The sequence below is a fragment of the Sorex fumeus genome, unplaced genomic scaffold (genome assembly GCF_029834395.1).
Source record: "Sorex fumeus unplaced genomic scaffold, SorFum_2.1 ptg000003l, whole genome shotgun sequence".
Lineage (NCBI taxonomy): Eukaryota > Metazoa > Chordata > Mammalia > Eulipotyphla > Soricidae > Sorex > Sorex fumeus.
Genome location: NW_026606060.1, coordinates 43,901,499 through 43,928,495, shown reverse-complemented (window position 1 = coordinate 43,928,495; position 26,997 = coordinate 43,901,499). Strand labels below are relative to the sequence as shown.

Here is a 26,997-nt window from a genome sequence, read left to right as displayed (position 1 = left end):
GATGGTTAGATAATGACAACCTTTGGCAGGAATGTTTAGAAATTGGTCCTGTACTCTGTTGATAAGAATAGAGCCTGAGACAGTAACATGGGAAACCAATTTGACAGACGATCAAGAGATAAACCTAATAGTTCATATATTATTACCCAGCAATTCCATTCTTAGGTACACACTCAAGAGAATGATTCATCTGCTTTACCAATATTTTATTTCTTGCAGTTTTCAGATCAACTCTAATGACTGATATTTATACCACTTAAGGTTTGTGAATAACATTTTTTAGGTAAAAGAAAAAACACTGATGTGAAATTAATTTCCAGTGACTAAACAAATTATCTAAAGAGTAATAAAAATATAACTATTAGGAAACAATTTATCCAAGTCACACAGAAAATAGGTTTCATTATTTAATAGTACAGCATTGCCCCAAAGTAGCAAGCTCAAGAAGCAATAAACTTAAAATTTCTAACACATAAAAGTTTGTTACCACAAATGCTGATGGTGACACTGAAAGCTTGTTCTTTGGCTTCAGTAAGTGCAAAAACAATATGGCCATCTCTAGGTAGGAGTCTCGTATCAACCTAAAATGATATAGCCTTTTATTTATTAGACCATTTCACTACACAGACAAAAAAAGCTTCACCACTTACAATCACTTGTTAACAATCTCTGAACTAACATGAGATAAAAGTGAGGAAATCCAGGATTGGTCCCAAATTCCACCCACTTTTCACAGTCCTTTTAGCATAGACACTGGCATCTTTCTCCCTACTAAAAAGGAGGACTCTTGAAAGCTGAGTATTCTAGCTAGTCTTATCCTGGAAACACTCAGTGCCATGGCTGCTAGGAAGTACAGCATCAAGACCTTCTGAAATACTTAGCTCACAAGTTTGTAAAGAATTAAGCATAAATCAGGACCAGAGAAAGGGGTCTTGAATACTAAACCTCTCCCCACTCCCCTCCTACACTAATCAAAGGTCCTATTTGATAACAGCACTATTAAAGATATCAGCTGGGGGACTGCAGTCATAATCATGCTAGCTTACATTCAATCCTGAGGGACTGGAGCGACAGCACAGAGGGAAGGGTGTTTGCCTTGTATGTGGCCAACCCAGGTTCGATTCCCAGTATCCCAAATGGTCCCCCAAGCACCGCCAGATGTAATTCCTGAGTGCATGAGCCAGGAGTAACCCCTGTGCATTGCTGGGTGTGACTCAAAAAGAAAAAAAAAAAGCCAAAAAATACATTCAATCCTGAGGTGAGTGTTATAGAATACCAAGTTTTCTTGTCCTGGTATTGGTGACTAGAGTCAATATCCCTGCGAATTCCTTCTAGATATAATTTCTCATCCAGGAGAGGTCTCCTGTTACTCTGAGACTGACTGAAGATCAATCTCAGTCTAGGCTAGAAACGATTTGGTGTCCGGTATACCACTGTGAATACCTCCATCCTCAAGCACCCGGTAAACCTGGGTGAACTAACACTGAAAGTAGGTTTTCTAATTCCCCTTGCCTTGGCTATTCAATGCACTGCTGGACAGGACTAAAACCCAGATATTACATATGGTTATGATAATGGAAATATTTTTACCCTGAGTTTTGATCATTTTTCAAGCTGAGTTGTATAGCTTCAAATAAACTCTCAAACTTTGAAGGTGATGATTTGTCTTCCATAAACATTTGACGTTCTATTTTGCCTGAAAGAACAAAAAAGAGATGTTTCCCCTTCTCTGTTTCTGAGAACTTCAAAACAGTATTTCACAGTGGGAAATTTAGAAAACTGAATATTCTGATCCTCTGTCTCTTGTTTCTTACTAGAAGATAAGTCAGTGGAGAAAGATTTATTGCCCCCCACAGGAGTCTTGAGGCTTGCCTGACTAGGAGCTGTTACTGACTTTACTTTCCCCACACAACTATTCTTTTTTTTTTCTTTTTGGATCACACCCAGCGTTGCACAGGGGTTACACCTGGTTCGTGCACTCAGGAATTACTCCTGGCAGTACTTGGGGTACCATATGGAATGCTGGGAATCGAACTTGGGTCTGCTGTGTGCAAGGCAAACACCCTACCCGTTGTGTTATCACTCCAGTCCCAACACACAACTATTCTTATGCTCTTACTTTTCTCTCAATTTCCTCCTCTCATGCTCCCCTTTATCCCACAACACTCACTTCCTTTTTCCATATTTGTTTTTATCTTTTTTTTCTGTCCACTATTACAGAGACTAAAAGCACTCTTTTTAAAAAGTCAGTGAGTATGGGCTGGAGCAGGTAGGGCATTAGCAGTGCATGCGGGCAACCCAGGCTCAATTCCCAGCATCCCATATGGTTCTCCGAGCCCTTCCAGGAGTAATTCCTGAGTGCAAAGTCAGAAGTAACCCCTGTGCATCACTCGGTGTGGCCCCAAAATAAAAGTAAATAAAAATAAAAAGTCAGTGAGTAGCTGAAGGTTATCACAGTGTGAATGCTCTAGCTCACACACAGCTCCCAGGTCTCATGGCGAGCCACAGCCTTCAGAGGGAGACAACGGAGTGGCACCTCTGCAGCAAATAAGGTGGAAATGAGAAATCTTAGAACCATTGTGAAAATGAATGCACAGTTTTCATGCAGCAGGTGGACAGGCACAAAGTCCCACCTAGAGTGACGCTCAGTCAGGTGACTCTTGGTAGATTAATGACTGAGCTACTGACTTACAGAATGCTACTCACCCAGACCCACTTCATTTTCTCATTGGTCACCCAAGATTACTTATGCCTACTGTATAGAGCTTCCATAAGTATCAGCACTAGGCCATGTGAAACGCTGACTATACAACCTGACATCTGGAGCAGCTCAATGAAAACAATAACCACCATCATCACTTTTCTTATGGCTAAAGGGGCCACAATAAAATTATTTTAACAACAGAGAATGTAGGGCATTTGCCTTGCATGCAGCCAACCCAGGTTTGATTCCTCTGCCCCTCTCAGAGAACCCAGTAAGCTACAGAGAGTATCCCACCCGCATGACAGAGCCTGGCAAGATCCCCATGACATATTCGATATGCCAAAAACAGTAACAACAAGTCTCACAATGGAGATGTTACTGGTGCCTGCTCAAGCAAATCGATGAACAATGGGAGGACAGTGCTACAGTGCTACTATGAAATTATACACTGCATATGTTAAGAAGATATGAGTGCTATCAATATTAAATTTAAAATGCATGTGTCTTAATGAAACTGAAATTCAGGAACCAGAAAAATAGGACAGGACTTAAGATAAAAGTTTGGCATTTGGCTGAGTCCTGTTCAATATCTGTAACCACATGGAGCACTAAGTATCACAGAGTGGAGCTCTGGAGACCCCCAGGCACACTGGAGTGGCTTTGGTGACTGCCAGTGCCAAGGGCCAAACAGAACCATATTCTTGGGTCCTCGCATTGAAGTGCCAATCCAGTTCACTTCCAAAAGCCTCCTGGAGTTGGCTTAGGAGACCACCCCCACCTAATGTCCCCCCAAGTGCTGAGATTATAAAAATGATGCTGGAAAATATCTCCTGAGCATTATTTAAACTTGAATGGCTGATGCTGATTTTATTTTACTTTCATCCAAACACTTGTAATGAAGGTCATTGCAATTATACAAAGAGAAAGGAAAAGTTATTGCACTTTTTTTTTCTTTCCAGCTATAAACTATGTCTCTTGTCACTTCTTGTCCCATTGTTCATCCATATGCTCGAGAGGGTGCCAGTAACATCTCCATTCGTCCCTGTAGTGTCATGGTGTAGCCCAATAGCATATTGGGGGTTCTTTCAGGGTCAGTGGAATGAGACCCGTTATGTTACTGTTTTTGGCATATCAAATATGCCAAGGGTAGCTTGCCAGGCTCTATGTGCAGGTGGGATACTCTCAGTAGCTTGCCGGGCTCTCCAAGAGGGCAAGGAAATACTGCCATAGAAACTATAAAAACTAAAAATGTACAGGATTCTCTTTTCGAATGCTTGACCCAAGCACAAATGAGTTTTTCATTCATATGCCCATTGTAAAATCTGTATTTTTTACAGTCAAAATTTTATAAAATTTCATAAGACTTATAAAAAATTTTAAGAAGCCTATTATTAATGGGGTAAGGAAGGAAACTAAAATTTTTATCACAGTTCTGACCCCAAATACATCTTACCTTTCTGAAAAAGGATCTCAGCTTCTACCTCATGCTCTTCTGTTATTGATATTTTACAGAGTTTCAGTGCTATTTGAAGAATATGAAGAGAAGGTAACCACCTAGAGGACTCCTTCTTCTTACTACTTTGGCATACTTGCTTGGCCATGGTATGTCCTAAAGAGAGCAGTTGGAAGAGAAAAACAAAATATATAGAGTTCACAATTAAAGGTTTATAAGCTACCAGGCATCTTTTACAATAAGTATATCTCTATTAGAAACCCCGGTGGTCTTTGGTTTTTAACATCTAAAGAAACAATAAACAAATCTTTCAATGAACTATAACAGTCCTTTTCAAATGTCAATGTTTCCGCATTGCTTAAATGAAAGATAATCTCGCAAGGAACAGTTCTAAGATTGCATGATGCTCTACAAAATAAGTTTTGGTTTCCTAACATGAGGTTGGAAGTAGGGAAACATCTAGAAATTTTTTTAAATTTTCTATTGGAGAGAGGAGACATAGAACAGAGGGTATGGTGCTTGTCTTGCATGCAGCTGACTTGAGTTTGATCCCCAGTACTACATAAGGTTCATTTGTACTACCATGAGTGATCCCTGAACACAGAGCCAGGAGAAAGCCCTTAGCACCACCAGATGTGGCTCAAACCTATTCTCCCCCAAAGAAGCTTTCTGTTTTATCCCCCAAATAAGGCCAAAATAAGTTTTCTATTTTTTCCCATAAATTAGGCATATATTCATAGTAGTTTGCTAACATCCAGCCCTAGCTTAGTTGTTTGCTGTGCATATTTTGTCATTCTAACTAGATGGCAAAGCTATTACACACAAGGGTCAAAGTTACACTTGCTGTGGGATCTCATTACTCAATATAATGAAGAGTTATTGTTTGGTCTCAAAGATAAACATTTATTCAACAAATATTTTCTGAAGGCCTTAGGCACTGAATGAAGAGAGAGAAATCCCAAGAGATAAGCTTTTGCAATATTTCGGTTTATAATAAGAAATACATATTTGATCTTTGTCCCATTTTGGCTTCGAATTCCTAAGGACTTTCCTAAGTGAAGAGAGCCACAAGATGTCTTTCATTATTTTAATGAGGTGGCTTTGGGACCAGAACCTCAGGTTCAGTGCTGGTTGCTATGAAGCCAACCATGTGATTAAAGGATTGGAGCTCTCAATTCCATCTCTGAAGAGACAGGAACTGGAGAGCAAGTTTAATCTCTGCTGACCAATCATTAAGTTGATCAAATCAATTCAAATGAACCCTCCAGAAAAACACAAAATTTTCCAAACCCAAAGGGTGTGGAAGCTTTTCTCCACTTTCTGCATACCTAACCCTGTTTTCCATCTTACTGTTCCTGAGTTATATAGGAGAAAGGAACGAAGAGAGGAAAGGATGGGGAGAGAGATAAAGATAAAAAGGGAAAAAGAGTAAAAGAGAAAGGAAGGAAGGAAAGAAGGAAGGAAGGAAGGAAGGAAGGAAGGAAGGGAGGGAGGGAGAGAGGGAGGGAGGGAGAGAGGGGAAGGAAGGGAGAGAGGGAGGGAGGGAGGAAAAGAAAGAAAGAAAGAAAGAAAGAAAGAAAGAAAGAAAGAAAGAAACTAATAATCTAACAAGTAAAATGTCTCTCTGAGTTCTTTGTGCACTCTAGCAAATTAAAACAGTCCAAAGGAAGTAGTCATTAGAATATCCAGTCTATAGTTAGTGGACCAGAAGTATAAATGTAATGTGAAATTATAATTGGAATCCAATAAAAATAAAGTCAGAAAGGGGGTATCATAGGCCTAAGTCCAGAGCTGGGTATCAGACACTAACTCCTGGAAGACAGTGTCACAATTGGGTTGAACTATGGGACACCCTGGAGGTTTCTGGAGAACAGCTGGATGGTGGTATTGGACTCTAAAGATCAGCACTGGTACCCCTATAAGTTTCTTAAGTGCTCCTTACATTCTAGGCATCACCCCAAGCCCTTATTTTGTAAAATCTTGCCAACTCCAAGGAAGTGACACCATAATTATGCTCATTTCACAGAGGAGAAAACAGGCCTAGAGAACGTCCCATAGCTTGCCCATGATCACATGAGCAGTAAGTAGCAGAGCTGTGATCTGAATCTAGGGAATGCCACTTAGGCCTGAAGCATGACACTGCACCACAATGCCAGTGAGAGACAACATGGAGCTCAGTGTTTACAACAGTGATGCAAATGGCTAGGCAGAGAAGCAAAATACCATGTGGCAGCCTGTGGGACAGTGAAAGTTCAGGGCACAGTGGTAGAGCGGTATGGGGTAGACCCCCTGGCCTGGACCTGGAAATCCCTAGAGAGGCTTCCCAGAGAACGTGACTGTATAGATTGAAAGCAAAAAAAAAAAATTTAAAAAAAAAAACTGGGAGAAGCACTAGAAGACACTAGAATGGCAGTTTGGGTGGAAACACTAGTCAGAGAATGGAATGCCCACGAGGAGCAGTGGAAATGTGGTGCAGGATTGCAGTGACAGTGAAAGTACTGGGTGGAGGCCAGTCCTTGGAAATTTTTGGAGGAGTCAGTGTGCCCTGGGGCCTGGACCACCTTCCTCTGAAACAGTAAGACAACAGAATTAGGAAATATCTGACATCCCCATTCAGGCTCTGGAACTTTTCAATACAAATTGCTGTATTCTCCTTTTCCCCATTCAGGTAGCAGTCTCTTTGAGTACAGAGATGGTGACAAGCTCCCTATCATATTTCCACCCCCCAACAGTTCCCCCACCCCCACCCCAATGTCACCATTGCACATAAATAATGCTCAATAAGTGCTTGCTCAAGGAATGAGAAAGAGAAACCAGGAACGAAATGGAACTATCTTTGCTCCCATTCTAGAATCTGTGACGTACTTTGAAATCTAAGACAGAAGGCTTGAGGTTCAGCCATTAGTGGGCAAAATTCATTCATTCATTCATCATTCTGTTATTCGTCGATTGCCTCGAGCAGGCCCCAGTAACGTCTCTTTTATCCTAGCCCTGAGATTATATTCAAGTCTCTTTAGGAGAATGAGACCCATCATTGTTACTGGTATTTGGCATATTTGGTACGCCACGGGGAGTTTGCCAGACTCTGCCCTGTGGGCAGGCTACATTCGATAGCCTGCAAGTTTGTCCAAAGTAGAAATGAGATAATAAGATGTCATAAAAAGATGTCCTGATAAGATGTCGCGCTGCCGCGAATCCTACTCGGATTGGAGTTGAGCATCCTCCATCCAGATCCTCCAAATTCCAGTAGGCGGGGGTCACACCCACCACCTGGCCCCCTGGCACCATGTAATCCCATCAGCGGCCAAGACTCAGAGACTATAAAATCCAGCTCCCGGACGAGACCAGTGCAGTCTCCTGCCCCTGCGCCTGGCTTTTCCTCGCTGGGGTCCCTTGGAGGGGAGCGGGTTGAGCTTTCCTCCCCGCCCCGACCAGGGCTCCGGCAGCCGAAGACCTCCAGGACCAGCCACCGCCATGCCGAGACCACTCTCCACACACATGAAGGTACTGGCAGAGGGACAAAGCCACGTGGGTTCCGGGGCCGAGATCTCCAAGCCTACTCGGATTGGAGTTGAGCATCCTCCACCCAGATCCTCCAAATTCCAGTAGGCGGGGGTCACACCCAGTGGGCAAAATAATCTTACAAAAACATGCTCGAGCGGGCCCAGTAATGTCTCCATTGGAGACTTTTGTTGTTACTGTGTTTGGCATATTGAATACGTCACGGGGAGCTTGCCAGGCTCTGCCGTGCGGGCGATATACTCTCGGTAGCTTGCCGGGCTCTCCGTGAGGGGTGGAAGAATCAAACTCGGGTGGGCTGCATGCAAGGCAAACACCCTACCGCTGTGCTATCGCTCCAGCCCATATAAAAACATGATGCCTATTATTTGTTTCATATAAATAATCTTAAAGTGCTTCCACCCCCATCCCCGCCCACCCAGCAGAGGCAGACACAGAGGAAAACCATTTTAAGTGCCTCTACCCTTATGATGAAATCTATACCATCACTGTAAAGGAAAACTGTCGAAAACGCATCAAGTCAGATGATTTTGTGCTTCATAATATTGAAGTGCTCCTTTTCCCAATAAACATCAACTCTGTGAACAAGAAGTTGTGAAACTGATGCTGTTTTGACAGGAAAGCTGCTTTGGCTTTTTGTTTTTTAAGTCTGTATTTAATATAACAGAAGAGAAAGCAAGCTGTTCCGCTCCCAGGGAGGCTGCAAACGCCGCCCAGCCTTGCTGTCGAGTGCTGGTGGCACATCTTCGAGTTGAGTCAGGCAGGAAGCAGAGAGCACGTTGGCTTTAACACAATCTGTACAACTTAGCACAATCTGTACTTTGAGCTCCTGTGGAAATTGAATGGACTGGTGATATCCCAGATTGTGGGCTGAAAATGCCAGGGAAGTAGCTCTGTGGGATTAGAGAGCTAGGAGGAGTTCTGAAGGTCACCAAAGTCAGCCTGACTGCATAAATGAGGAAGCTCAGCAATACAGGAGTCAGGGGATTTACCCCCAGGGAAGAAAGTGATATGATGAGCAGCCAGAGAAATAATTCAGATGGCCGAGAGTACACTTGACATGCAGGAGGCCCAGGTTTTTTGATCCCTGGCAGCACATGGCCCCTTGAGCACTGCAGAGGGAGGCCTGGTCACAGACCCGAAAGCGGTCCCTGAACACTGCTAGGCATGACCCAAAACTCAAAAAGAAAATTCCGATAATCATGATGACAATGATGAAACAGTGATTACTAATAACCCAGAGGGGAAGGAGCAGACAGGAAATAAGAGGAAAAGGCTCTGGATAGATGGGTTTCAAGTGCTCACATCCTTCCCTGTTCTAGCACAACCATCAGCCTCTCCCAAGCTGATGCAGAAGGCAAAGAGGCACCGGTGGGTGAAGGGTCACTGTTCCCCCGTTGTTCATCAATTTGCTCAAGTGGGCCCAGTAACGTCTCCATTGGAGACTTTGTTGTTACTGTATTTAGCATATCAAATACGTCACGGGGAGCTTGCCAGGCTTTGCCGTGCAGGCGAAATACTCTTGATAGCTTGCCGGGCTCTCCAAGAGGGGCGAAGGAGACTCGAACTCAGCTCGGCCATGTTGGCTGCGTGCAAGGCAAACGCCCTACCTGCTGTGCTATCGCTCCAGCCCATCCAACAATAGATAACTGGAAATGAAGATGTTGTGTAATGTTCTAAGATGGAGGCTTTCTATTACTCGGGTGTGAAGAAACTGCCAGGAGACAACAGTCACTGAAAAGACTGATAGTTCCCAAGAGGTGGGGCACAGCATGCCAGGCAGGATCACTCAGGGAAGGCCCAGGGACCAGGAGGCAAAAACGAAGTGGGGATGTGGACCTGAACCTGCCCTATGGCTACTGTGAGTCCAGGATTGTCTAACTTTGTATCATGTCCTTGGGCTCTGCCAGTAGCCTAACAACTATCTCTGGAGAAATGGGGCACCGACAAAAGTGACCAGAGTGCAAGAGTCCAATAAAGGACAATCAAGGAGCCAAATCATCATATACTGGAGATGGAGGTGATGTAGTCACACTGTGCTCCCAAAATATTTATATCTTGTAGACCAGTATTACCTCAGTAAAAATAAAAATTAATGCAACAGTTTTTAAAGCAGCCCACTAAAGGTGGGAATGGAATGGGGATATGACGGGCAGAAAGCATATTCTCAGCAGACTAGTTTGCTAAGAACCCAGGAACTGGCTGACCTGGGAGGGAAAGTCTTTTCTGGTCCCAAACCCTCACATGTCAAAGCATCAAGAATACTGTCAATTAAGTCGGCCTCGGGTGCTGGGGTGGAGACATTTGGGATAGAAAAGGAACCACTATAGTTGGAAATGATCACCCTGGATATGAACTGCGTGCTGAAAGTAAGGAAAGGAACAAACATGATAACTTCTCAGTACCTCTACTGCAAACCATAATGATCAAAAGGGGAGGGAAAAGGGAATGAGGGAGAGAGGGAGAGGGAGGGAGGGAGGTGGGAGGGAGGGAGATTGGAAGAGGGGGGAGAGAGAGAGAGAGAGAGGGAGAAAAAGAGAGTGGGTGAGGGAGAGAGGGAGAGAGGGAAGGGGGAGAGAGAGAGAGAGAGAGAGAGAGAGAGAGAGAGAGAAAGAGAGAGAGAGAAGGAAAGTGCCTGCCACAGAGCAGTCTGTGGAGATAGTGGTGGGAGGGAAACTGGGACATTGATGGTGGGAAATGTACACTGGTGGAGGGATGGGTGTTGGAATACTGACTGAAACCCAGCCACAAACAGCTTAGTAACTCTGTCTCATGGTGACTCAATTTTTAAAAAATACAGTTAAAAGGTATGATTAATCAAGGCTAGAATAGAGAGTTGATAGAGGTTTTCTGCCCTCTTTTAAGCATATGGTAGGTAGCTGAAGGTACCGAGAGGCAGGTAACCTTTTTGGTTCAGAAACCACGGTCTGCTGGAGAGACTCTGAGACAAAGTATGGCAGCTTCTCCTTCTTATATGTCAGCTCTGCTCCTTGCCTACAGAATTTGAAGCCTGGAACCTTCCCCAGCTCACGTCTTCTCACTAAGCAGCTCACAGTGCACTGGTCTTCTCATAGTTTCAGAGGTGCCAAGTTTGTTCTGACTCCCTAACTTACAATACACAGCTTCCTGGGCATCCACTGCAACTTCCTTTTAAGGTTTAGGGTAACATAATCTCTTCCCAGAATGGCCTTTCTTGATTTTTCCACCGAAGCGGTCCCTTCATTATTTCCTACCAGCGTATTCTACCTATCTAATTTATTATTATAAATTGAGATCTTGCACTGACCTCAATTTATAATGATAGATACTTGTAGCACTGTAGCACTGTAGCATTGTCCTCCCATTGTTCATCCATTTGCTCGAGCGGGCACCAGTAATGTCTCTATTGTGAGACTTGTTACTGTTTTTTGGCATATCAAATATGCCACGGGGAGCTTCCCAGGCTCTGCTGTGTGGGCGGGATACTCTGGTAGCTTGCTGGGCTCTCCAAGAGGGACAGAGGAATCGAACTCGGGTTGGCCACGTGCAAGGCAAATGACCTACCCGCTGTGCTATAGCTCCAGCCGATAGATACTTGTACTATTTATAATGATACTATTTATATTTACAAATAAAGGTATCTATAATGTCACTTTCCTATCAAACTATTCCATCAAATATATATCTTCTTGTATATTTCTATTGTATAAGATATTTTATACAATATTTATATGACATAATACACACTCCTACATGAGATGCTTTACTTATTTGCTCTGTCTCCCACGTCTGCTTTCTTCTCCTATAATTTCTCTAACATATATTAAGTGATCAGAAACATTTGTTAAATAAACCGACCCAGGGTATTCATTAATATTGCCTCCTATAAATTGCACTCATAAATGCCTGCAAGAAAATAAATGTTTTCAGTAAGCACGAACTTGAATGCCGTATTGAAGTTATCTTACCAATTCTCATTTTTGTTTTGGCCAACAACATGATATGTGGAAGATAGATATTTTTTAATGGTTGGATAGGACTTGCATAGTCAGTGTTTGATACAGGAAATTCAATCGTCTCTCCGAAAACTAGCATCTGAAAGAGATCACACTGAGAGAATTAGCTCATGTAATCTGGAAGAAGAAAAAAAAAGAATGAGTCTGTAGGTAGTGGGAACACAGGTGAACTCTTACCTGTTCAATGAGAATGCTATGGCACTGAGCCAATAAGTGTAGTTTGTCTGTTTTTGAAGAGGCATCCTGGAATTTCTCAGCTTTTGTTAGGTCATCCATCAAAAGCATGCTTCTCACCAGGGTTAAATAAGATCGAGGAGAAATAAACGCATTTCCTTCAAGCAACTGTATTATATCCTATTAAAATAAGATTATTCATTCTGATAGTATCACTTCTAACTGCTGAAATAGAAAATGCCTCTACTAACTGTCATGCTTTTTATCCTTAATAAAATTTTAAACTCTCTCCTGTTCTGATCAAAATCCTTTGGTCAATCAGTGTGAATGAGGTTTTCTGCCTACCTGAAGTTTTGTTATGATCTCTGTCTTTAAATGCTTTTCTTGTAGACCAATGATTACAGCTTGCATCAAGAATTCCGCCTGGAGCTCCTTGTCATCTGAATTCTTGGCCTCCATAAACACATCATTGATGAGGCTCCCCACATCAGTCAAATCATTCTCTAAAATTTTTTTTAAAAATGTAGTTAAAGGAAATAGTTCTAAAAATGTAGTTAGTGAGACAGATGTAGTTACCAAGAAAGCAAGAAATTAAATATGCACAATAGCCTATCATCAGAGGAATATTGTATAATACAGAAGAATAGAAAGATATAAAAGACCAAAACACTGAGAAGGTACTACATTTTGGAGTGGAGAGTGCTTTTGGCTATTCAATGTTGCAAAAATAACAAAAACAACAAAGGCCCAAAAATAACAATAATAATTTTTATTATTATTATGAATAATGATGATAAATAAAATAATTCTGTCACTGTCACTGTCCCTGTCTTCCTGTTGTTCATCAATTTGCTCGAGCAGGGCCAGTAACATTTTGAGACTTGTTACTGTGGGCTGGAGTGATAGCACAGAGGGTAGGGCGTTTGCCTTGCATGCAGCCAATCTGGCCGACCTGAGTTAAATTCCTCTGCCCCTCTCAGAGAGCCCGGCAAGTTACTGAGGGTATCTTGCCCGCATGGCAAAGCCTGGCAAGCTACCTGTGACTATTAAGTAGGTAAAATTACCTCAGTTTACAGAGGAGGAAATAAGGTATAAGGGGCTTAAGAGATTTCACCAAGGCCACACAGCAAAAAAGTAATGGATAGAGCATTTGAGTCCAAGTGTAATTACTTTGAATATACACCCTGGACCCCCCTACACTATACTGCCTTCCTAGATGATAAAACCTGCGCTAATATTTTGAAATCTCTGCCTGTTTGCCTTCATCAGTAATAAAATGCCACAAGGAAGACTTAAAAACAATTATTCTTCTTTAGTTACCTGAATTTTTAAATTTTGGAAACAGAATAAAGTATATATGTGTAAAATGTTAATGCTAAAATAAAATATATCCTGATAAACCCCCATTAACTAAGAAAAGAGATTTTATGAAAATATTTTTAGAATAGAATATTTGTACCTGTTATTATGCCAATTCCACGAACTTGCGCCACAAATGCAGTCACCAAGGCCAGACAGCACCTCAGCCACAAATGAATATTAAAATACTCTCGAGCATGTAGGGTAATAGAATCTAAAAATTCATCTTCTTTCTGTTCAGTGTGCTAAATAACAAAATGGATGGTTATCTTTGCAGTAAACAAAGTCAACTTCGAACTGAAGGTTAAGTGTATTTTAAGAGAAAGAATAAAGAATTGACAACACTTAATACCATTACATTTTTAGTTTTAGAAATTATCCTTGGACATTCCATAAAATATAAAAATACACTTATAAAACAAATAAAATTATTCATAATTATTAACACTTTTTATACAGCATGCCCTTCTTGACTACTATCATTTAGTTCTGCTTAATTTTGTTAGGATATTGATATGTGGAAGACAAAAAATCAATTTGTTTCACTATCATGTAGGCTGTCTTGGGGAATGTATCTTGCTCTCACATCCCAGTGATACACTGGGCTCATTGGTATGCCTAAGCTGTACCAGGCTGAGTGAGTATAGGTGAGGCAGTGTGTGCCCTTAATTGCCGGGGCCTTGAGTCCTGAGCCCCCAGCAGAGGCTCCAGTCCCACTACCCTGAACTGAAATAAGGAGACTAGATACTGATGCTGAATAATTGAATGAATGCAAATGATTGTTCAATATAGATGCATTTGGGGTGTTGATTTAGAAGTTCAGTGTTTTCTTGACCAGAAATATGCCATAGGAATTTAATTCTTTTCATAAATTAGCTTTTGGTAAAACTGGTTACACTATACCTTAATATTACCTAAAGTTTCCAAAGACCTACAGATGATGACTTACTAAATTGCTCAGTTTTTTTTAAGATTTTCTTTGCTTTTCTATATACTGAAAAACAGAGGTCTAAATTTTCCTTTCTAGATAGTGAAAAAAATACTTCAGCAGTCTGAATTTTTCATTACAAATTGCATAATGATCAGTTTTCATGTATCAAAAATTTGTACACATCTTTTAAAAGTCGACAAAGCAGGCCCACATATCAGGTTGTGTATTATCAGGAGTGGCCCCAGACACTCAAGATCATTAATTTTTTTAATAAAGCTACTGAGAGTATCTCGCCCGCAAGGCAAAGCCTGGCAAACTACCCATGACATATTTGATATGCCAAACACAGTAACAACAAGTCTCACAATGGAGACGTTGCTGGGCCCACTCGAGCAAATCGATGAACAACGGGAGGACAGTGACAGTGACAGTGAATGATAAAATAATAAATAACTGCCTAATAGTTACTGAAGGCTTATTAAGTGCCAGGCAGTGTTACATGCTGAATATATATTATCTAATTCAATACTTTTGAATTTCAAAAGAGGGGGTAAAATTATTTCATCTTTATAGGGTCAGAGAATCAGGTGAGTGGGTTAAGAGTCCAAGCACTGCTGGATGTGACCCCAAAACAAACAAACAAAAATTGCACTGGGGAACTGAAGGCAGATTGTTTGTGTAAACATCACGTGTCAGCAGATGTGGGATTCAAATCTATGCATTCTGAATTAGAGGCCGCAACCGTAATTTACTGTGCTGCAGAGTAACTTGTGGAACACTAGTAGTCTAAGATTTGAGAGATTTAATGTGAAAGAACCTGAGTAATCCACAGTAGGCTTCAACTGGTGATGATAAAGTAATACAAATAAAGGTGAGATAAAGAACAGGTTTTGAGAAGCATTATCTGACAGTGAAATCAGATCACAAATACTGAAATGATACATCTGGTAAGACTTAGGTGTTGATTATATCCAATTTCATAAGTTCATTAAGGAGGTGAAAAAATAAGTTAAAGTTTAAGGGAGCTTACTTTTGTCTATTATTAATAAAATAAACATGACTTAAACAGAGAGTCTTACTCTGAAGCCAATTTTTTTATGCTATCCTTTCTTTCACTTAAATAATTAGACAACATCTCAGCAGGCCAAATAACTATTAATTGTTGTCAGAATAAAAACTGAATTCATACATACGAAAGTTGGTGTAGAGATGAAGCTTTCTCTCCCTTCTGATGATACCTTCTTTTTAAAAAGTTTGGAATCCTGAAGAAGTTTAAGTATGGAAAATACTATTGCAGAACTAGAATAGAGAATACATGTGAAAAAATATTAATATTGTATCTAATATACCAATTCGTTTGCTTGGTATTGCTAATGTCTCTCTCCCTCCAAAAACCTTTCCACCCCTTCCCCATTCTGAACTTCTAGGTGCTCCTTTTAAGTTTTAATAGCTTTCTAGTCTTATTCATCAGCAGTGCTTATAGTACTAATTATTTACTGTAAATTGATCTGTAGTGAACTTGTCTTATTCACACTTAATCTAGCATCTAGTGTTTGGTATATAATAGAAGCTAAAAAAATTTAATTAAAATGAATGAATAAAGAGAAATGAAGAAGTTTCCCAAGATCTAAAGCAAAACCTATGGCCTTCTTAATAATAAGATGAATAGATAATGCATTTTATCATACCAACTAAAATGTTTCCCAGCTTTCTGAGGCTATAGAACTCTATCATTTAACACCATAACTTGGAAACTTTTAAACCAAATGATTGCTCAATCACACGCTAACAATAATAAAAATGTACTAAATGAAAACAGAAGCCAGGAGATGGGAATACTTACTTCCTGTTGATTATGCAAATTTATCTATATTTTCTCCATTAAATCCTTCTTCTCCCATACAATGCTAAATTTAGAATTCATGTCACATTCATCTTTCAACATATTTTAATATATATCCAGAGCTGCCTTCTTTTTGAGGCACAAACCTATCCACCCTCAAAGTACAGAACAAACTATATACCTAACGATGCTTATCTTAAAGTTTCTTATTGTATGGAAAGTTGAATGAATGCCAAGTAGAAAACACACCAACTTATCTAGTTGACATCTCCACTAGACTAATTAATATACAATTACATTTAACATAATTTAATGGATTGGCTGGATCGATAGCACAGCGGTAGGGCGTTTGACTTGCGCGCAGCCAGCCCAACCGAGCCGGGTTCGATTCCTCCGCCCCTCTTGTAGAGCTCTGCAAGCTACCGAGAGTATCTCGCCCACACGGCAAAGCCTGGCAAGCTACCCGTGATGTATTCAATATGCCAAACACAATAACAACAAGTCTCAAAATGGAGACATTACTGGGCCCACTCGAGCAAATCAATGAACAACGGGAGGACAGTGCTACAGAATCATGTCTTTAAAAAAAAACAGACCTGCTAAAAATACAGGTATTTTTTAACTCTCAGCAATCTTAACACATCACCTTATTTGAAAATAGAATCTTTATAGAAGTCATCAAAATAAAGTCAGCAGGGTAAACCTAAACAATTATGACTGGTATGCCTTTTAAGAGGGGTGAGAAATTTGGGGATTGGAGAGATTACAGAGGCGTAGTGTATTTGCTGTGTCAGCAGTTAACCCAAGTTCAATCCCTAGCATTGTATATGGTCCCCCAAGAACTTCCAGGAGTGATCCCTGAGCACAGTCAGGGTGATCCCTGAGTACAGCTGGGTGTGGCCCCTAAAAATGTAGTAGGAAGTCGGATCCCATATCATCTGCATGTCCCTTGCCCAAATAAGCCTCAAAGACCTCTGGCATCTCTGAATTATAGTTAGTATACTTCTTGTTCTTTCATTTGTTCCTGGGTATATAATCAGCTTTTTCCATATCCATGGATGCTTGTGAGAAAATATGGTCTCTGTAGATTATAGGAGTGTACAATGCTCAAGTGTTATCTATTTTTAAGCTTTTTTTTGGTACATACTTGTTGAATTAAAAACTGAAAATGCTGTGCTAATATTGATCACAGAGATTCTCTCTCTTTGATGTCTAATTCTTTTTGTTTGTTTAAAAATAATCAGAACTACTATTTCCTGAGTATTTGCCATATGCTAGGAGCTAAGTTTTGTGCTTTCTGTAAAATGATTACTTTAATCCCCACCACCAGCCTAGATATGATTTTATTATCCATATTTTGGATAATTATAAATGGAAGCACAGAAATGTAAAGTTATTTGTCATAGGTGACAGAATAAGAGGAAGAATGAGTGGCCAAGTTAGGGGTTTGGGATATAGCTCAGTGGTAGAGTACATTACTTTGCATGTTTGATCCCAGAACACACATAAACATACACGAGGCAGAATGGGAACCCAGATATTTGACTCCCTAGTATGCATTCTTATTTGAAGAAAAACACATTGGCAGTGATTGGAGGCTACTCCTGATTGTGCCTGTGGATGATGCAGTGGTAGAGACTGACAGCTTAGTGTGTACAATAGGGTATACTCCAGATCTGTGAACTATCTCCCCAATATATGAACCTGCACTCTCTTGGCATAGGGGGTTAAGGGGAATACCCAGGGTGCAAAGAACTTACTCTTTACTCTGTGTTCAGGAGTGAGGTGCTGGGGATTGAACCAGAGTCAGCTGCATGTAAGGCAAGAACCTTATGAGGTAGTGAAAAGCAAACCAGAGTCAGCTACATGCAAGGAAAGAACCTTATGAGGTGCTGGGGAGCAAACCAGAGTCAGCTGCATGCAGGTCAAGCACCTTAACCCCTGTACCATCTCTCTAGCTTGGGCCTGAACTCTTCAGCAGTATACTAAAACATCACATTTTTGTTTTAAAAGTCTGATTTTGTTTGCTTGATGTACTGTTCCTCAGTGCCTGTTTTATTATTATCAAGTCATCACTAAATGTACCTCTTGGCAATACTAAAGATCCTATTTGTTAGGTTTAATGCCTTTTGCCTTGCATTCTACTTAGATGACCTTGTGAAATGGGATTACCAAAATGAAGTACTAAATGAAGTACTCCATGAAGTGGGGTTACTAAATGAAATACTTCACCTGTTTAAAAATATGTATCAAGGCAAGGGACAGATCTAGGAGATAGAGACGCACTTTCCCCCCTCACAGAGCTGATATTTTCGCAAGAGGGCTTAGTTTTGCATACAGAAGTACTCTGCCAGATAGGCAGCACTTCCTCCAGCTAGCTGTTCTTACAGATCACTGAATCAGCCAAGAAAAACTAAGGGGGAGATCACATTGGTTGTTTTCTTTCTCTAAACTGCCAACCAGCATCAAAATTGTTTAATTTTGTCTAAAATTAATTTAATAGTTAAAAATTGTTGATTTTTTTAACTTAAGATTTTATTGAGCCATTAGTTATTTGAGATTATTTTCTCAGACACTGAGATTTTCTAACCTAATGGGTTGCTATTTGAAAATAAAAGTAAGCCAACAAAAAAGTCAGCCATAACATCAACAAACTGCATAATGCTGAGTCAGTGTGTGTCGAGGTACAAAAAAATCCAACTCCTTACAGTGCAGGACACACAGAATGATTGTACTCATTTGTGGAATATAAAATAATACAGTATGAGTCTAACACCCAAGAACTGTAGAGAGAAGGGCCAGAAGGATTGGTCTAGGGTTGGAAGTCTGCCTCAAGTGCTCGGGAAGAAGGCAACTGGGGTAGAGAAGGTACCACTAAGTCAATGATGGTTGGAAGGATTGCTCTGCATGGGAGATGGGTGCTGATACTAAGGACTAAGTACCAAACTTAGTTTGGACTAAGGACCAAACATGATGGCCTCTCAGTATCTGTATTGCAAACCATAATGCCCAAAAGTAGAGAGTAAGAAGGAAGTGCCTGCCTTAGCGGCAGGGGGTGGGGTCAGGTGTGTATAGAGGGGGAATACTGGGGACATTGATGATAGGATATGTACACTGGTAGATAAATGGTTGTTTGATCATCGTATGACTGAAAATCATGAAAGCTGTGTAACTCTATATCATGCTGATTCAACTAAAATAAATCCACTCCCCCACATCTGTCCTCCCTGCAAGTTGCACACCTCTCCAAGGCACCTACATGATGGGGAGCAGGGAGCTTCTCTCCAAGGCACCTACATGATGGGGAGCAGGAAGCACTCTGCTTAGTCCTGGAGTATCCTGGGATAAAGTGCCTATGAGATCTAACCCATCTTGGAAGCCCAATTCAGATTTTGAGAGGAAGAAGTATGAGGTTAGGAATTTCCCTAACCCCACAACTTAATGAATAAAATCTAGGGCAGCTACTCTGCTCAAATCCAAAAGGCACTGCTGAATTGCACAGTGGAAATTTTTCTGTTTCTCTGATTCATTTCAGAGACAGAAAGTGTTACAGGATTATCCTCTGTAAACAGACCACAATCCTGGAGGAAGAAAGTTTCTTTTTGACACAGAATTAAAAGTCTCAAATGCCCTTTCACACAAAGAAAATAAGTTAAATATCAAGGAGAAGAGACATGAACATTAAAAAAAGACAGTATTCTAAGAGATGGCCCTAAATGCAGGAGAAATAATTTGAGTAACTTTGATCCCATTTATTTCTTATTAACTTTCAGGACAAAATGGTCAGTTTGTTCTCATAATATTCAAGCAACTCCCACTACCTTTCACCTGAGGGAAAATGCCTTTCAATTTCCTTGACACATAATTTTATTAGGGGAATCATGAAATGTCAAGCTAACCATCAATTGGAAAAGGGACTGTCCACACACTCTTGGCAGAGCCAAACAGAAACTGGGGTAAAGAGGGTGTTAAGTTCACACAAGAAAACCTCATTCATTCCGACAGCAGGCTTCCCCTGGCGACAACTCTAATACAAAATGGGCAAGAATATCAGTCCTCGTAGGTTTGGTGTAAAGAGCCTCCTTCATGTATTTAAAATAGGAGTAATTCTAACACATTTGAAAGTTATTTGTATATGTCTATCTGGTTTTCAAATTTAAATTATTTTTTACCCAAGTTTTAGGTCTCCTTGGTAGACATCAGTGGTCTCACAGGCTGGCAAATTATATTTTATTAAGGGTCTGGGTAGCTACTAAAAGAATTAAGGCACTTTCCCTGCGTGCAGCTGACCTGGGTTCAAACCCTGACACCTCAAAACTTATGTTCCATGACATGCTTTTCTGTGGCCATTTTATCATTTTCATGTCCTTAATTTTTAATTCCTTTCTAAAAGAGAAATCATTCACATCTTCCATAGCAAAAGTGCATAAAACATGGAGAGAGCTGAAGGAAGATGAAAGATAGTTGGCAGGAAATATACTTGATGGCTACTGTTGCTTTCTGGGACAGAGATTTGAGAGAAGATTTCTAGAATTTTCCTGAGAAGATGACATAGCCTTATATTTTTATAAATATGGATACTTGAAGAAATATTTATTTTCACATGTATTTTTCAACTTGTATTTTCTATAGAACATAATATCATAGAAATGTACTTTCTTCAAACTTCAATGGGGAAATGGTAAGTTGTGTTAAATCTACTTTATTATAAATTTAGTATTGTATATTTAAATAAATATAAATATCTTAACACTCTATGCCATACAAGATTACTCCATCACATATTTACACACTTAAAAATGAACAAGACAAGGGAACAGAAGGTATGAAATATGGTAAAACTCTTGTTCCTGGATTGCAGAAATGAAAATTTCAAGAAAGGGGAATGAGGGGAGGAGGAGAGAGAACAGGAAGCAGCCTGTGGCAGCCTGTGGCTATTTCAGTGGTGTAGAGGTAAGGCAACTGGATACATCAGAACCATAAAAACCAGCGCTATTATAGATAAATGAACTAAACTATGAAATTCAAATCAAACAAGGTTGCCAAGGAGGTGGTGTGAAGGTTAAGAGGGACTTGGGCGCACTGGTGGAGAGATGCTGACATTGTCAATGGGTTTAGAGTAGAATCACTGTGTGCTAGAAACTCTATTATTAGGAGGATGAAAAGTTTTAAAATATTAGTGTGGGCTGAAGCAACAATATGATGTCTAGGGTGCCTGTTTGCACACGGCTTACCCAGGCTTGATCCTCAGAACCACATATGGTTCCTTGAGACTGCCAGGAGTGATCTCTAGGTGCCTCTAAGTGTGGCCCCCAAACCAAAATAAATTTTAAAAAGCAACCCAAAAAAGTTATAAGTGAGAAATAATTCTCACTTAATAATTGTAGCACTGTAGCACTGTCTTCCCGTTGTTCATCGATTTGTTCGAGGGCGCACCAGTAACGTCTCCATTGTGAGACTTGTTATTACTGTTTTAGGCATATGGAATACACCATGGGGAGCTTGCCAGGCTCTGCCATGTCAGCTAGATATTCTCGGTAGCTTGCCAGGCTCTTTGAGAGGGGCAGAGGAATCGGTCGGCCCCACATAATAATTAAGTAATAATAATTAAGAAATAATTAAGTGAGAAAGAATTAGTTCCACTAATATTTGCCAACTTAAATCAAATTTTAACTCTTACTCCTATTTACAAAATGCATATGATAAGTTCTTTGTATGATAATATCAAGAATTATTTTTATTTGTTTTTTCAATAGTAGCTACTCCCAGCAGTACTCTGGGTCTATGTGGTATAAGGAATCAAACTCAGAGTCTTGCATGTGCTAGGTAGGTGCTCCACTACTTGAGCTTTCTTCCCTGACTTCATAATTTTTATGAAAACAATATTTTCAGTAATGCCGAATTAAATGGTGAGAATATCTTTTTTTATATTTTCAAATATATTTCATATCTGGAATTTTAAAAAAAGGAAAATCTATTTAAGTAGAAGACTCGACATATGCTTCAACATTTAGTCTGTTGCAATATGTTGGTCTGATTGACATATAAGTGCTCAGAGGAGTTAATTCTCACCCAGACAGTAGGAGAGCTTTAATAGCCTCTTCAAATAATTGTGAATATTCTTTAATATGACATGAACTAGCACAAAATAAACAACTCCTAGACGTGGTGAAGAATATGGTGATTAGAGAGGGAGAAGAGGATGGGTGGAAAGAATGAGTTGAAGGGTCTTGGTAGTGGGACAGAATTGCTACTTTAATAGTATGAATAGTGAATTCTATATACATATAGAGTTGATAAGACATATACTCCCAATTCTACAGAGCTGCAAACTTAAGATAAAATCAATTTTTAAATTAAGGGAAAAATACTGCTAAAATATGAAAAATCATAATTTCTCAAAAATATTATTGCAATGCAAAATCTTATATCCCCCCCATACACCTCTGTGTGTAACATAGAATGAACATGACTTTTCATTCTATGCAACATTAAAACCTGTCATATATATTTTAAAGAATACTTTAGAGCATCATTCACTACTTAGAAACTGCCAGCCCCCTGAATTATGCAGGGACCCTTAATGTTGAAACATTTCATTAACACATTTTTTAAAAATGCTTGTTAATATTGCCACTAATCTCAAAATCTAAGCATTAGAAAAATCTCATGGTGATGAAACTTTTTCAAAACATATAATTTTCTTATTAAAGTTCACATTTTATCATTAAAAATCAAAGTGCCATAGCATCATCAATAGTACACTGAAAAAAAAATGCAATCCAAACAAGCCCAAAATTGAATTCCTGATCTTTTCCCTAAATATGTTGTACTCTGACAATCAGTCTCATTTTGGTTAGTGAGAACTTTCTTATGACTCCTTTATATCACAACTCTACATTTAGTGCATTATCAATTTTTTTTTGAGGAGGAGGAGGAGGAATTTGGGGCTATGCCCAGCTGTGCTTGGTGATTTCTCCTGGATTTGTGCTCAAGGAACCACATGCAGTGATAAGGGCTGTGTGCAAAGCAAGTGCCTCACTCCCTGTACTATCTCTTGGTCCTGTATTAGCAAATTATATGGCTGTGTAATCAACTACTCGGAATCCAATTACTTTTCACTACCATACCAGTCAGAACCACTAACCACTTTCTTCTTATCATAACAGGGTCTCCTTTTGATCAAGTTACTTTCAAATTCTTTCCCTGTTATGATCAATATTAAACCTAGAAGCCAGAGGCTTCCCTATAAAATGAAATTCAAATAAAAATTTTATGACCCAACACTTCTCTCAGAGTAAAAGTCAACATCTTCACTCTGTCCCAAAGGTATATAACTTCTTCCTCTAATTACCTCTTTAAATGTCTCACAACTCTACCTAGATTGTACTCTAACCATGAAACCATGTGCTCACTCAAACACGTATCTTGCCATGGACTGTCATATTCCACCTACAGATATTTGCTGGTAGCTCCTCATTTATTTTAAGTACTTTGTTCAGAAGTCACATCATCAGCGAGGCCCACTCTGACTGAAAATTTATTTTACTTGTCAAGACTCTATATGATATCCAGTATGTCACAAGATGGTATGAAAAGATTTATTATTCACCTAATCAGGCTCTCCAAGGCACAGAAGTCTCCAAAATAGGGTGAAATATCTTTAAACAGGGAAGATTATAGTGTGGGGTTTAAGATGTTCCATGGATGGCATGGGACTAAATGTTCCCTATTTGGCCAGGGTTTGTGTAATTTAAACTTCTCACCAAAGCAGGGAGCAAGTGGGTTTTCCTGCCCACATGCTCACAAGGCGGCAGAGGAGAGAGGAGCAGCAGTGCCTGAAAGTCGCTTGGCATTAGCATGCTGGCACCAGTGCTGCCATTTGTGTTCATGAAGCCCATCCAGTGTGAGCCACTGCTGGTACATGACAGCATCCATGTGTTTAAACATAGAAACTGAGTCTTTACACAAACACACAGTTTTGAAGTAGCAATTCCTCCTCCCTCTGCCTCTACTTTTGAAATTCCCCATAAAACTTCACACTTTAGCTGCACTATATAATTGACTTACTTGTGTTTATTGTTTCCAACTTGTTTACTATTAGATATATATGTCATAAGGGGAAATTTTTGTAAATATTGTTTTATAGATAGATAGATAGATAGCCTGGCTTGTATATATCAATATTTGAATACTGAAAAACCTCAAGAATTTAGAAAAGTGCCTAGTAAATTGAAGATCCCAAGCTATTTCTTTACTTAGTTAATAAATGGTAGGATAAGAAGGTTGTATATTATTTGAAGAATCACTACTGGATTTCAGAAGAGATAATCTACAAGAAAAAACAAGGAAATTCTTGAAAGTATGTTTATAGTCTAGTAAATAGAAAAAAATACTCATAAATATCACTTTTACTACTCCAATTATTTATGCATATGCATCTATGAGCGTACCACTATGGGAACTGAATTCTACTCATCTTTGTATCGTCTATGCCTGGATCAGAACCTGACAGTGAAAGAGTGATAGTGGTTACAAGCATGAATGAATCAGTGAACAAGTGACACAAAACACCTAAAACTAGCTATTACATCACATTTAAACATGCACACTTACCCACTTATAATAGTTCCTTAAATGGTTCAGGAGATCCTACCTTTTCAGAATACACACACACACACACACACACACACACACACAACCACAGGTTTTATTTGTAAAACACTGAGATCTGAGAAATCTAGGTTTTATGCCTGAAAACAAGTATTAAGTAAACAAAAAGGTAACACTAGTGTTTTTAACCAATCCTGATGAGTGCTTTATGCATACACTTGCTTTGCTGAGTAGTTTCCTGTGCTTATTCTTTTTATTTTCTTTTCTCATTTTATTTAGGCACCATGATTTTCAAAATTAATAATACAATGTTGGGCATACAAAGAGACTGTATGGTATTTTTAGATTTGTTGTTGGTTTGTTGTTGTTTGTTTGTTTCAGAGGACGGATATACCCTGCTGTGTGCAGGACTTACTCCTGACTCTGCTCAGGGATCACCCCTGGCAGTGCCCATGGGATCATATCATGTGCTGGGGAATATGAGATCAGCCGCATGCCAAGCAAGCACTCTACCCTCTGTACTATTTCTTGAGCTGACAACTGTAGTTTTAAGTGGAATAAGATGTCAAAGCTTGGGGCTGGAGCAATAGCACAGCGGGTAGGGCATTTGCTTTGCACGCAACTAATCCAGGTTCGATTCCTAGCATCCGATATGGTCCCCTGATCACCACCAGGAGTAATTCCTGAGTGCAGAGCCAGGGGTAATCCCTGTGCATCACTGGGTGTGACCCAAAAAGCAAAAAAAGAAAAATGTGAAAGCTTCCCTGAAAGATAAAAACCAAGTATGTTTTATTCATCTAACTGATTCATAGTCACTACTTAGTCATAAATGCTTTATGCAAAATTTTCATCTGACATAAAATCTAGGCACATTTCACAAACGGGGGTGAGGAGGACACTGTCCCTTCTGTAGGATGAGCCTCACCTGTAGGCTGCGCGGTGTCTCTGCAAGGCAATTGCAGCTAGCTGGAGCCGGGCCTCCACCACAATCTCCAGCTCACCTGCTGAGTACTGGGCGAGGCTCTTGTGTGATGAATGATCCAACTCTACTAAAAGGCTGTTTAGCTTATCTTCAGCCTCTGTCAGTAAGACCGACTAAAAAAAGAGCAAGGCGCAAATACATGAGTTCAGAGATGATGCAAACAAAGTGGCATTCTTAGTCACTGTCACTGTCCTCCTGTTGTTCATCGATTTGTTCAAGTGGGCCTAGTAACATTGTGAGACTTGTTACTGTGTTTGGCATATCGAATACATCACAGGTAGCTTGCCAGGCTTTGCTGAGTGGGCAATATATTCTCGGTAGCTTGCTGGGCTCTCCCAGAGGGGCGGAGCAATCCAAGGTGGAGGAATCGAACTCTGGTCGGCTGGCAAAAGCCCTACCCGCTGTACTATCGCTCCAGCCCAGCATTGTTAGTACTGCACACATTTTTTTCTTGTGCTGAAAACAAGGAATAGAAGACGAAAGAAGATATCTGAAGGCAAACTGAAAAAAGGAATTCTGTGGTACAGGCAGGAAAAAAAAAACAACAGAGAATGCAAGGGAAAGCGAGGGTGAGAAGCAGCCTATATCGCAGGTACCGTCCTCGGCCTCACAGTTGATGCTCAGAGATGCTCTTCCATCATAGCTCAAGTCTACCAAGTGACCGTAAACACTGCCGCAGCAAATACTGAAACATGAGTCGCAGGTGTGGGGGTAGGAGGTAGTGGGGGGGAGGAAATCAGAAGGTCCTGTAAAACGCTAGTCACACTGCTTCTGTCAGCTGCCAAGGCAGAGACTTGTTTAATGTGAATTTAGGGTTTAGGGTATTGGTTTTTGGTTTGGGGGTTCTTTTTTTTAGAGGACATTCAAAATACTTTTATAGATAAAAATGGAAAGAGAGAAACAGCAAAACGAGAGGGCAAGAGCAAGAGAGAGAGAGAGGGAAAGAGAGAGAGAGAGAAAGTACACATCACGGGTTGTGAGGTTCCTGTGACAGCAAGGAGCATGACCCTCTCAGCCAGGCAGAGTTGTAGAGCTGTTTGCTTTGAGTTCAGGTGATGAATCTGGATTGTATGTTACTGAATGTGTCTTGAAACTTAGGCACATTTCGTGCTGCCTACATCACAACCTGTGATGTGTACTTGCTGTCACAGGAACCTCTGAGGATAGAAGTGAATCACATACAGACACGGAGAACCAAATCAAACACCTGGAAATTAAACAACTCGATGCTGAACAACGAGTGGGTCAGGAACAAAGTCAAGGATGAAATCAAAAGATACCTGGAAACAAATGAGAATGAAGACACAAACTACCAGAACTTATGGGATGCAGCGAAAGCTGTATTAAGGGGAAATTTTATAGCTCTGCAAGCATATCTTAGGTCGGTAGAAATGATGCACATAAACAACTTGACCTCACAGCTC

At 40.1% G+C, this 26,997-nt stretch overlaps 1 protein-coding gene across 1 annotated transcript in view; it reads right to left on the bottom strand.

Annotated features, from left to right (window-relative positions):
* CFAP54 (cilia and flagella associated protein 54) overlaps nt 1-26,997 on the bottom strand; it is a 363,910-nt gene that overhangs the window by 97,754 nt on the left and 239,159 nt on the right. Inside the window, exons 53-61 of the mRNA XM_056119478.1 lie at nt 25,517-25,686; nt 15,329-15,434; nt 13,305-13,449; nt 12,191-12,348; nt 11,849-12,025; nt 11,624-11,750; nt 4,158-4,313; nt 1,591-1,696; nt 488-581 (exon numbers count right to left, since the gene is read on the bottom strand). Of these exons, the coding sequence (XP_055975453.1) occupies nt 488-581; nt 1,591-1,696; nt 4,158-4,313; nt 11,624-11,750; nt 11,849-12,025; nt 12,191-12,348; nt 13,305-13,449; nt 15,329-15,434; nt 25,517-25,686 (1,239 nt within the window). The remainder of the gene's footprint in view (nt 1-487; nt 582-1,590; nt 1,697-4,157; nt 4,314-11,623; nt 11,751-11,848; nt 12,026-12,190; nt 12,349-13,304; nt 13,450-15,328; nt 15,435-25,516; nt 25,687-26,997) is intronic.